The 20,673-nt window shown below is 43.5% G+C and overlaps 1 protein-coding gene across 5 annotated transcripts in view; it reads right to left on the reverse strand.

Moving 5' to 3' along the window:
• Nucleotides 1-20,673, reverse strand: part of ACACA (acetyl-CoA carboxylase alpha) — a 938,215-nt gene that overhangs the window by 450,487 nt on the left and 467,055 nt on the right. For all 5 annotated transcript variants that reach the window (XM_085649480.1, XM_085649478.1, XM_085649479.1 and 2 more), the window contains one exon: nucleotides 10,644-10,799. In XM_085649480.1, the coding sequence (XP_085505606.1) occupies nucleotides 10,644-10,799 (156 nt within the window). The remainder of the gene's footprint in view (nucleotides 1-10,643; nucleotides 10,800-20,673) is intronic.

Here is a 20,673-nt window from a genome sequence, read left to right on the forward strand (position 1 = left end):
AAAGCAAGCAGCACTGGAGGCAAGACAATGAAAGATTATACTCTGCTCTTCACAAACGTGCAAATCATTACTCTTTCTAGAACCCCTACATGCAAGGTCTTGATTAATATAAGGTCCGGCCCTATTAAAGCCAACTATGAGGAAGTTGGAAGCTTGCCATTAAAAATAGAAAAAAGAGTGTACTGCCCTCAGAACCTAGGACAAACTCTATGTACATGGGCAGAATAATGGCAAACTAATGAAACAACTGTACTCCTATGCATACCTATTTCAATTTTAAAATGAAACCTGATTAACAAACATAATAAAATGATACACCACATAAAACAATTACGATGCCATTGATCAATAAAAAAGTAATTTGAATTTCGGAACTGACCTTCTCTTAATCATGCTCTATTATCAATAAATATAAATGTTACCCAAAACTTGTCAATCCTCCTACATTTATGATCTGTGTTTAGACTCCTCAGTAGAGAGCTCAGAGATCTTAGTTAAATGAAATGAGACCCGCATATGAGGTTAATAGCAGAGCTGACCTTAAGTATGACTACATCAACAACTATACAGTTAGCTACACACATAGAAGGAACAAGTTCCAGTCAAGAACTGCACTTTCTGTACGGATCGGAGTTTTCTTACTGTCCAAAACACTTCACCTCAACAGAAAAACACCAGACTTTTCGAAATCCCCCTTATGTGGTATTACGTTGAAGTTTCTGCCAATGCTCAAGCCCTTGCTGGAGCCCTGTTGATAGAGACCATCTCCACACTGCTGCCAGGTCCTCATTCACTCAGAACATTGATGCCCGCGCTCCAGAACAAGACGCGTGTTCACAGCCACGTCGCCAGGCGTTTATCTTTTTTTTAATATTGTGGTTTTGTTAAATGCGAAGTCAGGAGCACGCCAAACCCAAAGGCTTAAAGACTTTCAAGCCTTGAAAATACTCCCGGACAGCGAGCACCTTGGTGTACAGACATCCCAGTAAAGCGCGAGTGCAGATCTCCTACCGGTAGCATTGAGTTTGGCTTATGATGAGAGGCACATTGGGTCAGAGTCATGAAGTGTTAAAGGGTGTTTTGAAAAGTGCTACAGTGAGAGGCCCAGGATCAGTGGAGGAACCCGGGGATCAGGTAGAAAAGAAAGCCTGTGAGGTGTGTCTTATAAAAGCTGGAGATGACTAGTTTATGCAGGTTACTGAAGACTCTCTTAAACTTGCTCAGTTTGCTCCAGATGAGTGTCATGAATAGAAGTCTGCTTTGGTGAATCAGTGGTATGCTCGGTTTAAATGGACTGTAATCTGGATTGTAACATGATGTTATTGCCGAATAAACTTTGCTGCGGTTTTTCATTATTGGATGCATTAAGGCTTAGTTCAAGAATGGATTATGTGGATGGTTGAGTCTAAACACTGTGGTGCAGGTTTGTAGTTACTCGAACGTTTCCAATATAAATAACACTCACCAATGTACAATCATGATTAGGTTTAAGGTCTCTGGGGTAGTGGCTAGCTGGGTGTGGAGTCTTTTGAAAGACGAGCACAGCTGAATAGCTGTACTCTTTATGCAGTTAATGAGCAAGATGGAAGGCCGCGAGTCCTTAATGCAGAATGGGATGGCCAGTGAGGGCATCCACTAGGTAGGTTCCTGGAGCCACCCTGTTCTGATTCACATTTAGGCCTACAACCATGTAAATATCATTTACAAAGCATCTTGTGCTTACCGCCTAGTATTGCCACTTCCCCACAAATATTATATTCAAGCAAAAAGACTGTTCAGCACATATTTAACTTCTGGCCCATGTAAACTGAACTCCATGTTTGCGTTTACCCTTAAAGGAGACCAATAAAAACCTCACATTTCCAAAGTTGGAAGGTGACATCACGTGACTAGCAATGCCGCAACTATCCGTGGAAACCATGACAAATGTATGGCAAGACAAGGAGGCACACATGACATGTATTCTCTTTTAATTGCGCCCCTTCTACGTACTACATTATCAATGGAGGCTATGACGCAACATTGGAAGAACAATCTCCTTAGTTGCAGCCTCTTGATTGCTCCTCTCAAAGCGATAAATCCAAGAGATTTGTTAATAGTTTATCAGTGCTTGCTTATATTTTCCCACGCCTCTGGTATTCCCTTGCTGGTAGAGGACATGCCGTATTTCACCATCATGCTTTTTTATTCCCTCAATGGGCTCTCCTTTCATGCCCTTCAGTGATGTTGCAACCTTGCATTACTCTTATCACAGATTAATGCTACTCTATTTACAATTTCATTGTTCAGTACTGGACTTCCAATGGCCTTACACTACCACTGCATGACTGCTTTTTGCTTCTCCCGCTCACTTGCTACTACAATGCACACTGCCTTGCTCTGTATGCATAATACCCGCTCATGGGGAGTGACCTGTTCCCAGAAAAAGGCCCGCACACAACTCTCCTACCAGGCCAATCGGGACTTAGGCAGGTGGTGATCTAAAATAAAATAAAAAGAGGCAGGCTTTAGAATATGGTGCAAAAAATGCTTTAGAAGGAAACTGAAGCAGTGATGTGGTGGGAGGCAGAAAGAGGAAAAAGTCCCCCAGCAGAACTAATTCCTATTGCAGCATAGGCCTGGCCTGTAGGGAAAGAGAAGAAGATAAATATTTCTCTAGTGGTGATCTCATTCATGTAGGAGCCAAACAGCTCACTTCTAGTCATTCCTTAACGAGGTGTCAGGATTCGAAGGTAGTTTTGCTTTCTTCTAGGGTTCTTTGCTCTATTATGCCAGGGTAGGCAGGAGTTTTGTACTTTTTCCCCTCTGCTATGTACTTCTTGGATGAGCCAACTCCCCCACCTCCTCCATATCTGAGTCCGGTGGTCGGGTCATTGAATTGTTGACAGATTCCAATAGAAAGCTTGAAGTTTCTCTTGAGTGGGCCCTGGAGCATATGTCGCGTATCTGTTAAGCTTAGCTCAAAAATGTCCGATCTATACCGATTGCACACTCTGGACCACATCTCAGCCCATGGCTAATTGTTCATAACCATCCAAGGGTGCAGCTTCTTCAAGCCTGTTGTTGCAAGATGCGATGACACATCCACCAGTGCGACACTCTAGCAAAGTACCTAAGAAGCATAAACACATCACCTTCTGCTTATACTCACATGGCCCTGTCTACTTCTTTGCCGATTCCTTCATCAAGCAATAATACTGCCTTCACTGGACCATCTTCAATCCAACATCAATCCTCACTGGCCTCAGAAGCCAAGAGCATCTTCACCGACGGAGGCTGAAGCCACTAGTTCCAAACAACAAGATTCTGGAGGTGGCAATGGAAAAAGCTGAGGCTCCATCTCAGTTCTCCACACAACCTCCGGATCCCAGACCAATATTTATTTTTCTTCCCTTCCCGTCACGCCTCGATTTGTCTGTTGGTGGCTACATTATGCACTTTCTTCAGAAGTGGAAATTTACCACAGTAGATCCCCTGAAGCTCCAAACCATTCAGGGTTAGCACGGAGAGTTCACACGGGTCTTGTTCAAATCGCGCTGACGCTCCTAACTCTTTCTTGACAGAGGAATCCTTTCTTGTGGATAAAAAGGTGAAGGAGTTATTGAGAAATGGAGCAACCATTTGGAATCGCTTTCAAAAGGGGAGTTTTGTGATTTCGATCTTAATCATTCACAAGGCTTTCAAAGACTAGCCCATTATAAATTTCTGTCCCTTGAACATCTGTTTCCAGATCTGTCACTTAAAGATAGAGGGGAGTCACAACTTCCGGGATGCTCAAATTGAAGCCAACTGTATAATTCTCTTTCACACCGTGAACACCAAACGTTCCTGAAATTCTTGTGGAACATCTCAATGTGGCACTTTTTGCCATCTCCCCTCCTGATGCTACTAAGCCCATTTGTACTTGGCCTTTTTGAGGACTCTGATGCCCGCCTAATTCTTTATATCCAAGATATCCCTCAGATGACTTGGTGTTCCCTGCTTCTATGCGTCCATTTCTACATGACTGTCTTTCTGCAATCTCTAGGCTTTAAAGTAAACTTCAAGACCTCTGCCTGCACCCCATCCTAGTAGAAGGGGTGCCTACATTTTATCATGGATACTAAGATCTGCCTCTTGAATCACCACCAAAACAAGCTATACCAAAGGAGGAGGCACTTCGGTTGGCCATGGGCCATCCCAGCCTCTGTTAGGAAGCCCCTCTTGTATTCACATCATACACTCTGTGTAAGAAATTGGATAATTAATTGGGGTGGGTGACAACCCACCCCAAGGAACAATCACAACCCTTGTAAGGGTGAATCACTAAAGTCAGTAAACCTGAGCCTATCTCCCTAGTAGAAATGGAACAAAGCAGACAGGTTTAACTTAGACACAATGTGTAAAGTATTTATGCAGTACCAAAACAGTAATAAAGTTTAAATGCAAACAATAAAAATCCTAAACCCAGTTAGAAACATAGAGTCACACTTATCAAATGAAATGACACCAACATGATAACAATCTAATAAGGGGAATGGGAGATATGAATTTGTAAAGTTTTAAGTAGGAATAGCACCAAGGAGCGTAAAGCTAAAATGATAGTCAATGGCTGCAGTAGGAAGGAAACTAAATGCAATTTAACACTGGAGCGTAGGTCAGATGCACCAATCAGGTCAGTCCTTGTCAAAGATTTTACCTTCTGACTTTAGTCCTTTATGTCCCAATCCACGACTGGGGTACACTTGTAATCCCCTAGGACTTCAGGGGGGGCACTTAGAGACTCACAGAGTGTCAGGTAGAAGCCAACAGTACGATTGAGTCTAATTCCAGTTGCCACGGATCAGCACAGCAGTTGCAGGAACAGCCTCTTATAGCTTGATGTATCCCTGTAGCTTGAACAGGAGGTAAGTCTTATGATCCTTGGAGTCCGCTTCTTTATCCTAGGTACAAGAGACAGCAAGTCGAGTCCTTCAGGGCTCTCCTCAGGTGACAGACAGCTGGTTCAGTCCACTTCTGTTCTTTCTCAGGCCCAGGAGCGTTTTGAAGTGGGTGTCTGGAGGTGCCACATTTATGTCTGGCACAAGCTCATGGCAAACTCCTTGGCATGCCCTAACCAATAGGGTAAACGTCAGTCCCAGGGCCAACCGTACCTACTTTTGACATTTAAAAAAATTTAAATTTAAAAAATGTCTTCAGCCACACTAAATCTGTGCACGGGGGTGTATGTCGGGATTATACAATAGTAATCCAAGTGTCCTCCAACATCTAACACCAGAATCTAGTTTGGGACAGTCATTGTACGACCAATAAACCCAGAGACAGAAGTCTGGTCAAAAAAGCTGGATTTTCCAGCAACTAGACAATGGATACACAAGAATGATTTGGGCATCCTGTGTTATGTGTAAAACCCCAGCATATGCCAGGTCGCTGCCAGCTATTTCGGCCTTTTTAGAGCCATGAGAAAGGTCCTGAAATGGCTCCCAGTAGAATCTCGCAGAAGCGTGATTCAAGGTCTATTTTTATTCTGCCTTGATTATGGCAACTCGCTGTACTCAGGCAGCCCAAAATCAGTAATAAAAAAACTCCAGATTATTCAAAACGCAGCCAGGATACAGTTAGGCATTCAGAAAAAACAATCTGCTGGCGCTGCATTCAAAACTCTTCACTTGCTGGCTATAAGTTGCAGAATACAATTCAAGACACTATGCATTCTACACCAGGCAAAACATAACACAGGCCCAACTGTCCTACAGCAACTGGTCAACTCCTACCATGCCAATAGGAACCTGAAATCAAACAATCTTGAACTGCTTTTTATCCCCAGAATTAACGAGCCAAAAGTAGGACTTTTATGTACCTTGCAACATAGCTTTGGAACTCTCTGCCTACCAGTCTCAGAATGGAGGACAACTTCATGAGTTTAAAAAAAAACATAAAACTTATCTCTTTCCCTAAATCTTTTAGACTTTTAACTCACTTACTCCAACCAATCCAATAGCTCTGGAGTAGCCAGGCACTCTACAAATCTTGGAGAGTAGAATATCTGTCAGGCAGGATTTGAAATTCAAGCAGGGTTTGACACTGTCATGTCAAAAAGGATGCTCACAGTACCATCTTGCATAATATGTCCGGTTCAGAGAAGCCACCGCTGACCATTCTGGTCAGGCTATTGTTTGCTTCAGGGAAGCACTTAACACCGTTTTCACACTCATTTAAATGCTAATTACCGAAGTGGGACAGCAAATGTAAATTTAGCCTACAGGAATGTCAGGGAGGAAAGGGTAACTTTCTAAAAGTTACTTTTCCTCAATATTTATTCAAATCAGACTTAATAACTATTCCTGAGATACAGTATTAGGGTTTTTAATCTGTACTCTGGTTTTCTGGATAGGTCAGTTAGGCCTGCCACAGTGAAAAACAGCCTTTGGGTGTCACTGTAAGGACAGGTTAACAGAAAATTTCTATATGTCCTACTTTTAAATACCATGTACTCTACTTTGTGGGCCACAATGCCTACATAGGGGTGACATTAAAATTTAAGAAGAAGTTTTGACCTGTCAAAAGGGTTCATTTTTACAGGTTAAATTGCAGTGTTTAAACTGCCATAGTCAAACTACAATGGTAGGCCCAATGCCATATTTTACACTGTCACTGTAGTTGATGGAACACTATGTGCTGCAGTCCATTCGTGACATTTAACTTGTAGGACCTTGGTACATTTTGTACCATATATTAGGGACTTATCAGTAAGTTAAATATACCAATTAGGAATATGCCAAATCAACCATTTTTACAGGGGAAGCACCAGCACTTTATCCCTGGTTAGCAGGGTTAAAATGCACAGAGTTCTAACCCCATCAAAAATATAGTGTCCATCAAAAGGCGAAACATACAGGACTACCAAAAAAGGCAGATTTCGAAAATTGTGCTTCAAAGTTCTTCTGCAGAATAAATCGAACTGTTGTGCTCTGCTGCAAATGAACAGTGTTTCTATGGCTTGCTAAAGGAAAAGCGTAGGAAGGATCAGGCCCAGGAACCGCTCCATCTTGACTCACAAAATATGAGACTACAGCTACGGGACCAACATGTCCATGAGAGTAGTTCCCAGCTAGTCGAATGCAGTAAGAAATTAGTTTTGTCCGCACATGTCTTTCAATCAATTATTCATTTGAACAATTTCTTTATCTTTTGTTGTGTTTCAAATCTTTTTGTACACCTATCATTGATGACGTTTCCACAACAAAAAAAACAAGCACATCAATGCTAACATCAAGTATACGTGATAGAATCTGGACATATACTACTGCATCACCACAAACTAGGCTTAACAGCTACTTTCGATGAGATAGAAGAGACAATGCTGCATACAGGACACACCTAGTGTGGATTTTTCATACCAACAAATCTCCTACCCCTCTAGATATCTGTCCAAGGAGCCTCATACTCTCAATACTCAAGCCATAATGCTAGGTCCTGCTTAGACGGTAAGGGGTAGTAGGTTCTTGTTATCTCATTTTCCTATCTGCATTGATCTATTTCTTCATGTTATTAAGCCACTGCATAAAAAGAGGAAAAGTTAAGCCACTCCAGGGTCACTGCTTTTCTCCAGTTGGATATAACCTGACCCAGTGACAAAAACATTAGCTGTAACTTGGCCCTTTTTTAGCAAGGGAAATATTCCTAGGAGACTGTTTCAGAGAGCAATTTAGATCCATTCTAGAACAACTAACAAATATTCTATTAGCATACTCCAGAAAGTAGAGTTTACTTTGTAGTTCTACCACATATGTTAGACATTGGTAGGCTCAACCCTCCATCTAAGCTAGGTGGTCCCTGAGGGAGGAATCATATTAAGTGAAGTCAAGGATGCAATTAAAGCTTTCATAAAGCGTTGTGATTCATTATTTTAAATCTGTCACTCTGTGATACCATTTTAGAAAAACATCCACCTTCCACGGTCAGTATTTCTAGCACTTCTGTTGCTATATGGCCCTCTGGCAGTGGACCAACTTGCCTCATGCCTCAAAAGACAACTGATAAAGCTCTTGAGCTGACATCTTGATCTGAAAGTTTATAGTAACTCCATTCTTCAAGAATATACACGTCTTTAGCCATATGCTTTGCATCCTTTCATGTTTTCTCGGTCCCTGCTCCATTTGCTGCACTGTCATGCCTGGCTGGTCCTGTTAACTCTGCTCAGGCCCTCTCAGGCCTAGTATTCTCATTTTCCGGAGTGTGCAATGGATCGTCATCCCTATCTACCTTTCATTCTAGGCACCCTCTAGGACCCCGCGGTCAACTTTCACAGACGTCTGCTAGATGACCATCTACCCCTTCTAGACTGGTGTGTCACAAGGGTAATAACAGAGAGGACATCTTTTAGTACTGGGCCGCTGCTTGGCTAATGTGGTGCTTAGACCGATGTCTGTGCCCCCTCAGTGCCTCTCGTATTATGCTGGTCGACTTTCTTTCTTCCTTTTCCAACAAAACAATCAATGTTTTTAAATCAGCTGTGGCCTCTGGCCATCCTCCTGTCAACTTGGGGCCACTGCGCAAGACTACTCTAATTTGCAGACTAATTAGGGAATTACGTTTCTCTGACCCTACTCGACCTGGGACGTTGAGGTGGCCCCGACAAGACTCTCCTGGTATCCGTCGAGCCTTAATCTATCTCTTATATAAATATGCTTTGTCATATATCAACCAAAATTGTTTGCATTGCAAGTACTTTCTCCGTCTCAGATAGATCTTTTCCCTTTGGATGTGTGGTTTTCTTCAATTGACGAAGGTCAAAAACGGCTTGCTCTTCCTGTCCTCTACTCACACCGCCAAGTGCACCCCTTCCTTTGTGTAACTGATTGCCTCAATCAATTCAAAATAATTTGTTTCCAGAGACCTCAATTATGGTTCATAGCTTTTGATTTCCTTCAGAAAGCCATGCAACACTGAGTCTGCTTACTCTTGGAAGGTGGTTCCACTAGCTTATGGAGGTGATGGGAAAGAGCATCACTAGTTTTAGTGTCCGCTTGACCTAGGAACAATGACTTTCAAAACTGCTGTGCTAGATGTGACCTAAACAACATCTTAAAGCTGTTGACTGCTCTACTGCTTCTCCCTTTGTGCCCTTTTATTTCAGATCTATTGAGCACATGACGCACTGCATTGAAATACTTGACGGGCTTGAACAAAGCATCTAATGTGTGCCTCTTTGCAGTAAAAAGTTGACTTTCGTAGCCAGGCCAGAAAAATCATAAATTTGTTTGAAAACAAAGCGGCAGATACTATACCTCTCCTGCTTTCCCTTGCCATGAGGAAAAAAATGTCAGAAACTGGTAATCGCTTTGGACAGTTCAGGCTGGACTGTTACTATAGGACCAAGGCTTTGCCTATGGCTGGTTCCTATCTGACATAGTTTGGTGAGCAAAAAAAAAACACAACAACTGGAGAACTCAAGCTGCACCATACTGACGAGACCAAATAGGCCAAATCTGGTCTGGGGTTGCTTGCTCTCATTCAGAAGGGTCCGGACTTAGCAGTTCGAGCTGGACTGTTTCTACTAGAGCAGGATCAAGGCTGATTTGCATCTGGCTGGTTCTGGTCTGAGGTGCCACGATGGACAAAAAAGGATGGATCGGATTGTGGTCCGGAGTAATCATCACTGAGGTCAATTCACGCAACCCACCCGTCATTTTCTGTTTTCCACTTTGTGATTTCCTTCCCATGTAACAGGAAAGATTGCAGATCCACACACAGGCGGAATTCACTATAAGAGAGTGAAGTAAAGTTTATACTACATTTTTGGTTGGAGCCCCCTTTCCCTACCCTTTTTCCTCTTTTGTCTGAGAGTTACCCTTGAAATGCACCTTGCTCTTTTCTTCTGGCTTAACAATTAATATCCAGGGTGCCGGGGTGCGTGGCTGTAGTTCTTCACCTTCGTCTATCATTCAGATGGAGTAGTGGTTTTAAGTTGTGTCTCCAAATTAGTTCAAGTTCAAGCAAAATCAGGCAGCACTAGAGAGATTACTATTACTTTAATAGTTACATCATACACTCCCTTTACGACACAGATCGCTGCTGGGAGTCCAACTGAAGTTGAATGCATATGATATCCATCTCTTTGTCTTTAATCAAATTTAGATTTTATCAGCTTTAGGTAGAGAAATCTCCATGTTATAATTTTTGTTCCATCCCAGCTTTCCCTGGAGCACCCTTTGGCATTAACAGGACCACCCTTCCACAAACCAATCCGGCCTGGGTCACAAAGTTTATGACACTGCACAACCTCACAAATCTGTCAGTGATCTATGTAACCCTGCTCAGGCAATGATTTGGCCATATACGACATCAGAGATCGCTGGCATAAGGCAGAATGTGTGGATTTTGCACCAATCCCTTCAACATTTAACCCCAGTTTTAAAATGGCTAGAGAATGCCAGTTATTTTAAAGTTTACTGTTTGCGCATTCTTCTGTATAACAATCTGTACTTCCATCCACATCTCATACTAATCTCACATATTGCACTTGGCAGTGGAAGATACTGTGTGCAGTGATGCCATCCTAATGCTTTAATACACAGATCATGCATCACATATGGTCTCATGCTAAGCTTGCGGCCTGTGGAGAAACTCATGCCTAGACCCGCTCACTTCAGGAGACACACCTTAGAAGGATCCATGATGACGGTCGGCACAAAGTTGAGGAAGATGTGGTTGCAGTCAGTGCGGACGTTGGTGTTGTTGAAGGCCACCTCCAGCTCATCCATGGCTTCAAGGAGCAGGCGCTCTCCTTCATTCTGAAGATACTCAAAGGATGCTTCCTGTAGAAATGTACATCAGTGGACAACAATTTAAAGGTTGCTTAGAACTAAACTTAAATCTATTCATGACAACAGAGACAACATTATTTTAGTTACTGACCAGTGGTTCTATTCACAATAAAATAAGGAGGCATCACTGTGTTTTATTAAAATCCAAAACAATAACTAGAATAATGACAATTGCAGAAGGGGAAGGGCCACTGGGAGCCAAACGGAGAGAACACTTTGATATCGGAGCCATACAGGGAACAGAACCCAACCCAGGGAACAACTTTCTGCAAACAACTACACATCACACCTAAATAAAAATGTCACTTCCCAGTGCAGGTTTCAAACATCCTTTTGTTTCCGGGCCATCCTACAAGGACAATAATGTGTCCCAGATCCAACATTGAATGTACCAGGTATCTATTAGGTGACAGGTGAGTAGGCAAAAACTACCATTAATGTAGCTTTGTCTGAAACAATTCCAGACAAACGTAACACTTTTTTCCCGTAAGTGCGTCTTTGGATTGGAAATGTAGAAATAAGTCAGACGTAAGATATGGATGTTGTATTATCAAACTGACAGAAGTAGCAGAAGTGACATCACACACCCTTTGACCCTCAATGACAACGAGGCTGTCACTTTTATTCAAAGCCTGCCCCCAACAGATTATTAGCAGCTGCTGATGGGCTAATGGAGCGACCAGGAGTGTAAACTCAACACAGTAAACAAAGCTCTTAGTGTCCTTCTCTTTTCTATTCCTGCCTTTGCATCCATGACCCCTAACTGTAGTAGCAGGAAGTGTAGTGACACAGAGCCAAAGGGAGAAATAAGGGAAGCAGATGATACTGCAGATACAAAAGCGCTGTGAATCGGGCTCCTATTTTTCTTGCACCTCGTTGTCGATGGATACACCACACTCCCACATGCCTCCTTTCTGCCATTTGAATGAATGAATGAATATTAGTCTTAAAAAGCGCAAACTTTGCCCAAAGGCGTCAAGGCGCTGCGGATAGAGCCAGTGGTCGCAGAAGGCACAGAAGGGAACCTAACAATTAAGTAGTGAAGAGCCAAGTCTTTAGGGCCTTACGGAACAGAGAGAGAGACCATTTCAGAGCACCCATTGATTACTGCAGTGCTGAAGGTCCAGCCCTGACACTTGCTTATGTTTCTCAGCAACATCCGGGTGTAGGGTTGCAACTTGCTTCATGTCACTACGACACAACATTTCCATTGCTGGTCTCGATCATGACAACCTGATGAAAGTTAGGTATAAAAGTCTTGGGTTCCTTCAATTGAAGCCACTGGCCTCCCTCGCTTGATAACAATGATCAAAACGCAAAGCCCATTGCTGCAAACATGGTGTACTGTCGGGATGAAACGAGGTGGCAACCCATTCCAACAAGCCAACTATCATCTAATGGTCTGAAAGGTACTCCAGCAACTCCCACTGCATCCACTGTCCTCAAAGGCACTCCAGCCACTCCCACTGCATCTACTGGTCTCAAAGGTACTCCAGCAACTCCCACTGCATCTACTGGCCTCAAAGGCATTCCAGCAACTCCCACTGCATCTACTGGTCTCAAAGGTACTCCAGCAACTCCCACTGCATCTAATGGCCTCAAAGGTACTCCGGCAATTCCCACTGCATCTAATGGCCTCAAAGGTACTCCGGCAACTCCCACTGCATCTAATGGCCTCGAAGGTACTCCGGCAACTCCCACTGCCTCTAATGGCCATAAAGGTACTCCGGCAACTTCCACTGCATCGAATGGCCTCAAAGGTACTCCAGCAACTCCCACTGCCTCTAATGGCCTCAAAGGTATTCGGCAACTCCCACTGCATCTAATGGCCTTAAAGGTACTCCGGCAACTCCCACTGCCTCTAATGGCCTCAAAGGTACTCCGGCAACTCCCACTAATGGCCTCAAAGGTACCCCTGCAACTCCCACTGCATCTAATGGCCTCAAGGTACTCCGGCAACTCCCACTGCCTCTAAGGGTCTCAACGGTACGCCAGAAACTCCCACTGCATCTACTGATCTCAAAGGTATGCTGGTAACTCCCACTGCATCTACTGGTCTCAAAGGTACTCCAGCAACTCCCACTGCATCTACTGGCCTCAAAGGCATTCCAGCAACTCCCACTGCATCTACTGGTCTCAAAGGTACTCCAGCAACTCCCACTGCATCAAATGGCCTCAAAGGTACTCCAGCAACTCCCACTGCCTCTAATGGCCTCAAAGGTAGTCGGCAACTCCCACTGCATCTAATGGCCTTAAAGGTACTCCGGCAACTCCCACTGCCTCTAATGGCCTCAAAGGTACTCCGGCAACTCCCACTAAGGGCCTCAAAGGTACCCCTGCAACTCCCACTGCATCTAATGGCCTCAAGGTACTCCGGCAACTCCCACTGCCTCTAAGGGTCTCAACGGTACGCCAGAAACTCCCACTGCATCTACTGGTCTCAAAGGTATGCTGGTAACTCCCACTGCATCTAATGGTCTCAAAGGCACTCCAGTAACCCCCACTGCATCTATTGGCCTCAAAGTCACTCTGGCAACTCCCACTGCATCTATTGGTCTCAAAGGCACTCCAGCAACTCCCACTGCATCTAATGGCCTCAAAGGCACTCCGGCAACTCCCACTGCATCTATTGGTCTCAACGGTACTCCAGCAACTCCCACTGCATCTAATGGCCTCAAAGGCACTTCAGCAACTCCCACTGCATCTAATGGTCTCAAAGGTAAACCGGCTTCTCCCACTGCCACTAATGGTCTCTACGGTACTCCAGCAACTCCCACTGCATCTAATGACCTCAAAGGCACTCCAGCAACTCCCACTGCATCTTATGGTCTCAAAGGTACACCGGCTTCTCCCACTGCCACTAATGGTCTCTACGGTACTCCAGCAACTCCCACTGTCTCTAATGGCCTCAAAGGTACTCAGGCAACCCCCACTGCCTCTAATGGTCTCACCGGTACTCCAGCAACTCTCACTAATGGCCTCCAAGGTACCCCGGCAATTCCCACTGCATCTAATGGCCTCAAAGGTACTCCAGCAACTCGCACTGCATCTAATGGTCTCAAAGGTACTCCAGCAACTCCCACTGCCTCTAATAGTCTCAAAGGTACTCCAGCAACTCCCACAGTATCTATTGACCTCAAAGGTACTCCAGCAACTTCCAGTGCATCTAATGGCCTCAAAATTACTCCAGCAACTCCCACTGAATCTAATGGTCTCAAAGGTACTGTAGTGAATGAGCCACTTTTTTGGTCTGACACCCTATGATGACCCTCAACCACCACCATTTTGTATTGACTTAAGTGTGTTATGTTACCTTAGCCTTAATGTAGGATGGGTTTGCATATGCCTGCTTTTCGTATGCCTTTTAGTGGAATAGTCTTTCCAAGAATAGAAGGTATGGGATGTTGAAGTGCAGTCTAGTGGGTGGTGGTGCACACATGTGCTCAATGTTGTATACTGAGGGATTAAGTGTATAATTTTACTTGGGTTAGGTGAATTATGACTTTGACCTATTGGCTTTGACGTGGTCTAATGTCATTCTGCCTTCTGACTTTACCTTGCTTCAAACTTTTCTGTGTGCACAGTGGTGCTTGTAAGTTGTGTGGATGAGAATTATAGGTGCATCCTTGCTTTTCTGATTCCATCTTGCTTTGGGCCTTTCTGTGTGCATGGCTTAACTAACTCCATTTTCATGCTGAAGCCATTTTCTGTGCCTGCACGAAGAAGAGGGCATTTTCTGCTCTCTCCTGTTTTTCTCATTTTTCTGACTAGAGAGAACTGGTTCTTATCAGAGGAATGTACATGGTTTGACTCGTAGCCATAGCAAGGGCCTGATCAACCATTGCTGTGACCTTGGAGCAAGCTGGTACAGGCTCTCATGAGAACTAGGGGCGGAGCTTGCTAGAAGCTTCGCTGTCTTTGAATGTGTATTAAAAAGGGGAGTCTACACTGGCCTGGTGGAAGTTCATCCGTGGAGCAGACATGCTGTAACGGGAGAGTAGAGGCTGGTGTCACCTCTGAGCTTCACCCGGTTCAAGCAATGGACTCCCCTTGAACAAAGTGGGGTGAAATGATGGAGCATTAGGTGAGGTGTCTCTGCTAACTGTCTCTTGATTCTTTACTGATTCTCTCCTTTCCTTCTTATTTCTGATTCTTATATCCATACATATATATTTCTATATATATATATTTGCATTGATTGTGTTTCAATCATACTATTGATATGTTAGAGTCTGCTATGTTAGGTGCATTTGGCTTACTGTGTGGTGCTATTTACTAATAATAAATACATCCCAGATATACCAATTCGTCTTTTCCTTGTAGCAGGAGGTGTGGACTCTTCTTGGCCAAGTATTCTGTTGTAGAAGGATGGGTGAATTCCCTTCTAGCAGGTAATTGTGTTATAGGAAGTTGGTCTAATCCTGGCAAGTGATGTGCAAAGTCTGTGTATATATTGTTTTCTTGCCTTGCCTTTGGGTGAGTGTTGAAAGTTTGCCCACCTTAGGAAGTGCTGTGTATATGTTATATTCCATCAGTTTGGAACTGATATTCTCTCCCTGGGAAAGTGACGGTACATTCCTTGGTCCAGGGGAGATCTAAAGTTTGCCATTACATTTTTGGCGTAGTCGGCAGGATGTGAACGTTGATTTAAAAGGGGAAGAAATATGTTTTTTTGGGGGTTTTTTTTAGAAATTGAAAGCAGACTCTTAGATATCAATTGATTTATTTGCATGGGGGTAGCCCATATGATGTGCTGGCTCCTGAAGTGAGCTAATTGTGCTGAGTTAGAATTGGTGTGTGTGTGTTTAAGTGTGTTTTGTAAAAAGCGCTTATAAATAGCTTGCTACGTTAGGCAGAAAGGGCTGGATCCCTTTCAAGTGTTTGTTAAGGAATGCATATAAAATGTTTTCAGTTGCAAAGTGAATGTAAGATGTCAGGGAATAACCCTGATGCGTGAGACTCCTTCGAGATTACAGACTCCGGAGTTGCAATGAAGGGTGTTAATCAGCAGGAGATTTATGACATTTTAGACAGAGACAGTGGTGTTATTTTAAATGTGTTGGTTAATATGCATCAAACATGTGAGCATTTGCTAAAATAACGTAGTGAGTTGAAAACAGAGCTAGTTGATGCCCAGTTTGAAAATATATCTTTGAAGACAGAATTAAACGTGTACCAGGCTCTGAAGCTGTTTACTTTGACCAGCCAGAATGATTCAGATGTGATAAATGTAACAGAGAATGCAGTCAGACTACAAGCTACACAGACAGTTTTAATTAATTCTTCTGAGGAGGTTTTTCAGCCAGAAAGGAATGTGCAGGAAGGTAAACAGACCAACGGTGAGTTAATTCAAGAGCAATGTGCCCTTTTTAGTTACAGGAAAGTGCAGGGAAAGAAGAGGTCACTTTTAAATTCAGATGCTGGACAAATGCTGCGCTTTTGCGCACCAAAAGATACTGGACAGAACAGAGTTAGAGAAAATGTGGTTTGCCTATGGGAGATTGCAATGGTTATTAAGTGGCATGTACAGACAGAAAAACAGTTTGCACAGGATTTAATAGAAGGTCCTGAGGTGGAGTTTGAAACACAACATTCCCCAGTGAAGGGGAATGTTACAAAGGGAATTAATTTGAAACAGTACAGAATGCCAGATGGGCGTGAAGGGATCAGTGGGATCATGCAGGGCTTCACAGATTGAGGTTGGTGACCCTAATTGTGTAGCTGGTGTGCAAATGTGATAATTCTTGGCGCATGACAGTTGATTATTATTAACAGAATAAACATGTACCTTCTTTGACTGATGCTGTCCCAGATATTGTTACAGAAGTAGCATGGGACTTGGTATGTGACTTCTGATATTACCAATGCTTTTTTCTTTTTGATATGTCAAGAGCAGTTTAGTTTTTTTTTTCCATAAGGTGATAGACTAATGACAGTTAAGAATTTGCTTAAATTAGTTAGACAGAATGGGGGGAGCATTTTCAGATTAAAGAATGTGAAGTCTTGCTGGAGTTTAGGAGAGGTTAAAGCTATTTTTCCTCTCAGACGTGTAAAGAGTTGTCTGGGAGTGGGTACACGTAGAAATATGGCACACAGGTAGAAATGAAATACACTGTTGGTGCTTCATTTGAAAGCGTCTTTGAGATTGATGTTTGGGAGGCTTGCAATGAGATCATCCAGCAACGCTGAGAAGAGTTCAGGCTTTCTGTGAAGTCTGAGGAGGAATTCCTACGGGAGGGGTCATCCCAGCTCCTCTCCGCGGTAGACAGACAGCTTCTTGGAGATAGATGTCTGGGAGGCTTGCAAAGGCGCAGGTTCTCCTCCCCCCCCACCATTAGGAGAGTCGCAGAGCAGATAGGAGCAGACAAAAGTTGGCAGGAGTGCAGTTCACTTCGACCTTGGAAGAGATAAGGTGCGAGCTAGAGACAGCAGAGAAGTCTCTGCTTGTTATGTTCGGCGAGGGGCCATTTGGTGTCCGCAGAGATTTGTGAAGGGGGGCAGCACCTGTGAGGGGTGCAGTGAGAGAAGTGAGAGAAGGAGACTGCCCCAGCCCTTCTTGCTGTGTAAAGAAAAAGAGAGATTTTACCAAGAATTCAGAGGCTAAAGCATTGGTAGAATTCTTAGACAATTCCCCAGAGCTAGAGGAGAGCTATGTAGACAGGAATTAAAAATATTGTACTTTTACAAATACAAGACGGAAAAAGTGTGCTTTCGAAAAATGTTTTTTGCAAGAAGAGTGATGCTTGTTTCTTTTTCAGATTCGTCCAGTTCTCCGCGTCTGAGTGGGACTCCCTTCTCCCGTGTGAGTGGGGCCCTCCCTCTCCCCCCCTCCCCCCTCCCCTTACCCCTTCCCTATCCCCCCCCAAGCCTGGAGTGATCGCCAGACCAGACGGTGGCGGCTGATGCCTGTGGCTGACCAGACTGGATGGGGTCCTCCCTTGTCAAGGAGATACAGATGCAGATATAGGCCGGAGAGCATGATGGACTGCTTCTTTCCAAGCAAAGAGGGATCAGCAGAGTGTGGACCTGTTTCCTTCATGTGAGGCCGACTTTACATGCATGAAGGCTGTGTGTCTTTCACACAGGGTAACTGCTTGTGTGACAGTGAAGAAACAACAAAAGAGGGCACTACAAGATGTGCTTTGCCAGAACTGTTTTATCAACGTGAAGTTCAGATGCGATGGGAGACGGCTGTGTGTTTTGTCACACAGAAGGACTGTTTTTGTTTTTAGGGATGGAGACCAATAGAGACGCTTTGCTGCAATCAGAGTAGATATTTTCTGAGTTAGAGACTGAACAGTATTAACCTGTAGCTCTTGCTACAATATATGAGTTTGGCAGTAGAGTTTCCAGTTTAACCATTAGAGGCATTAGGAGCATTCAAAAGCTTGATTCATTTATTTTGTGTTCATTTAAACATGTATCCAGATATCTATGAGCTATTTCTAGATGCACCTGAGCTATTGCTTTTACATGTATTTAGGAAATGCAGTCTTTATTTGCTCTAAAGTGATTCTCATATACTTTTGATGAGTTTTTCAGTTTTGCAATGGAGCATTTCGATCATAGTTGCTTTTTAGTCATGATTTGTTCTGAATTATGTATTTTTGTGTAGCCACTTCAACACATGAGTTGCTGTTTCAACATGTGCTTTTTAGTAGTTGTGCCTTTCAATTTAGAAATGTGGTTTTAGATGGTTTTGCTTTCAATTGAGATATGCAGTGCTTCAATGATAGTTTTGTTTTTCAGTTATGATATACACTTGCTATTTGCTTTGCAATGATTCCATTTTTGCAGTTAAGAGATGCAGTGCTTCATTCATAGTTGTTTGTGCCTTTAGTTAAGGGATTTTGTTTTTGACATATGTGAATGGTGATGATCGAGGGTCATGGGGTGCAATGTAGTGAATGAGCCACTTTTGTGGTCTGACACCCTATGATGACCCTCAACCACCACCATTTTGTATTGACTGAAGTGTGTTATGTTACCTTAGCCTTAATGTAGGAAGGGTTTGCATATGCCTGCTTTTCGTATGCCTTTTAGTGGAATAGTCTTTCCAAGAATAGAAGGTACGGGATGTTGAGGTGCAGTCTTGTGGGTGGTGGTGCACACATGTGCTCAATGTTGTATACAGAGGGATTAAGTGTATAATGTTATTTGGGTTAGGTGAATTATGACTTTGACCTATTGGCTTTGACGTGGTCTAATGTCATTCTGCCTTCTAACTTGACCTTGCTTCAAACTTTTCTGTGTGCACAGTGGTGCTTGTAAGTTGTGTGGATGAGAATTATAGGTGCATCCTTGCTTTTCTGATTCCATCTTGCTTTGGGCCTTTCTGTGTGCATGGCTTAACTAACTCCATTTTCATGTTGAAGCCATTTTCTGTACCTGCACGAAGAAGAGGACATGTTCTGCTCTCTACTGTTTTTTGCAATTTTCTGACTAGAGAGAACTGGTTCTTATCAGAGGAATGTATATGGTTTTACTCGTAGCCATAGCAAGGGCCTGATCAACCATTGCTGTGACCATGGAGCAAGCTGGTACGGGCTCTCATGAGAACTAGGGGCGGAGCTTGCTAGAAGCTTCGTCGTCTTTTCCTTGTAGCAGGAGGTGTGGACTCTTCTTGGCCAAGTATTCTGTTGTAGAAGGATGGGTGAATTCCCTTCTAGCAGGTAATTGTGTTATAGGAAGTTGGTCTAATCCTGGCAAGTGATGTGCAAAGTCTGTGTATATATTGTTTTCTTGCCTTGCCTTTGGGGGAGTTTTGAAAGTTTGCCCACCTTAGGAAGTGCTGTGTATATGTTATATTCCATAAGTTTGGAACTGATATTCTCTCCCTGGGAAAGTGACGGTACATTCCTTGGTCCGGGGAGATCTAAAGTTTGCCATTATAGGTACTCCAGCAACTCCCACTACATCTAATAGCCTCAAAGCTACTCCAGAAATTCCCACTGCATCTAATGCCCTCAAAGGCACTCCAGCAACTCCTACTGCATCTAATAGCCTCAAAGGTACTCCAGCAACTTCCACTGCATCTAATGGCCTCAAAGACACTCCCACTGCATCTACTGGCCTCAAAGGTACTCCAGCAACTTCCACTGCATTTAATGGCCTCAAAGCCAATCCAGCAACTCCTACTGCATCTACTGGCCTCTAAGGTACTCCAGCAACACCCACTGTATCAAATGGCCTCAAAAGTACTCCAGCAACTTCCACTGCATCTAATGGTCTCAAAGGTACCCCAGCAAGTCCCACTGCATCTAATGTTCTCAAAGGTAATCCAGCAACCCCCACTGCATCGAATGACATCAAAGGTACTCCAGCAACCCCCATGGCATTAAATGACATCAAAGGTACTCCAGCAACTCCCACTGCATATAATGCCCTCAAAGGCACTCCAGCAACTCCAACTGCATCTACTGGTCTCAAAGGTACTCCAGCAACTCCCACTGCATATAATGGCCTCAAAGGCACTCCAGGAACTCCCACTGCATCTAATGGTCTCAAAGGTACTTCAGCAACTCCTACTGCACCTTCTACAAAGCAAAGGGGCATGAGAGTGAAAAACCAAAGCACCACAGCCCGCACTTAATTTTTGCATCATAGACAGTACTGCTATATCTTACAAATACAACAGTCTCAGACTCCTTTCTATTTCTCCAGTTTCTTGATTAGAGCAACCAACACAACACCATGAAAGGTCTAAAACAACAATTACACAAAGGTCCACTACAGCTTTCTCAGGACTTGGAAACATTTGAAACTGAGCAGAATATCATAGAATCCCCTCTCTCTAAGATCAGCGTCCTTCCATAAGAACACATGATTGCATCTGTTAAATGGTGTTTTAGAGTACAGAGTACAC

Source organism: Triturus cristatus, chromosome 3_2 (genome assembly GCF_964204655.1).
Source record: "Triturus cristatus chromosome 3_2, aTriCri1.1, whole genome shotgun sequence".
NCBI classification, from domain to species: domain Eukaryota; kingdom Metazoa; phylum Chordata; class Amphibia; order Caudata; family Salamandridae; genus Triturus; species Triturus cristatus.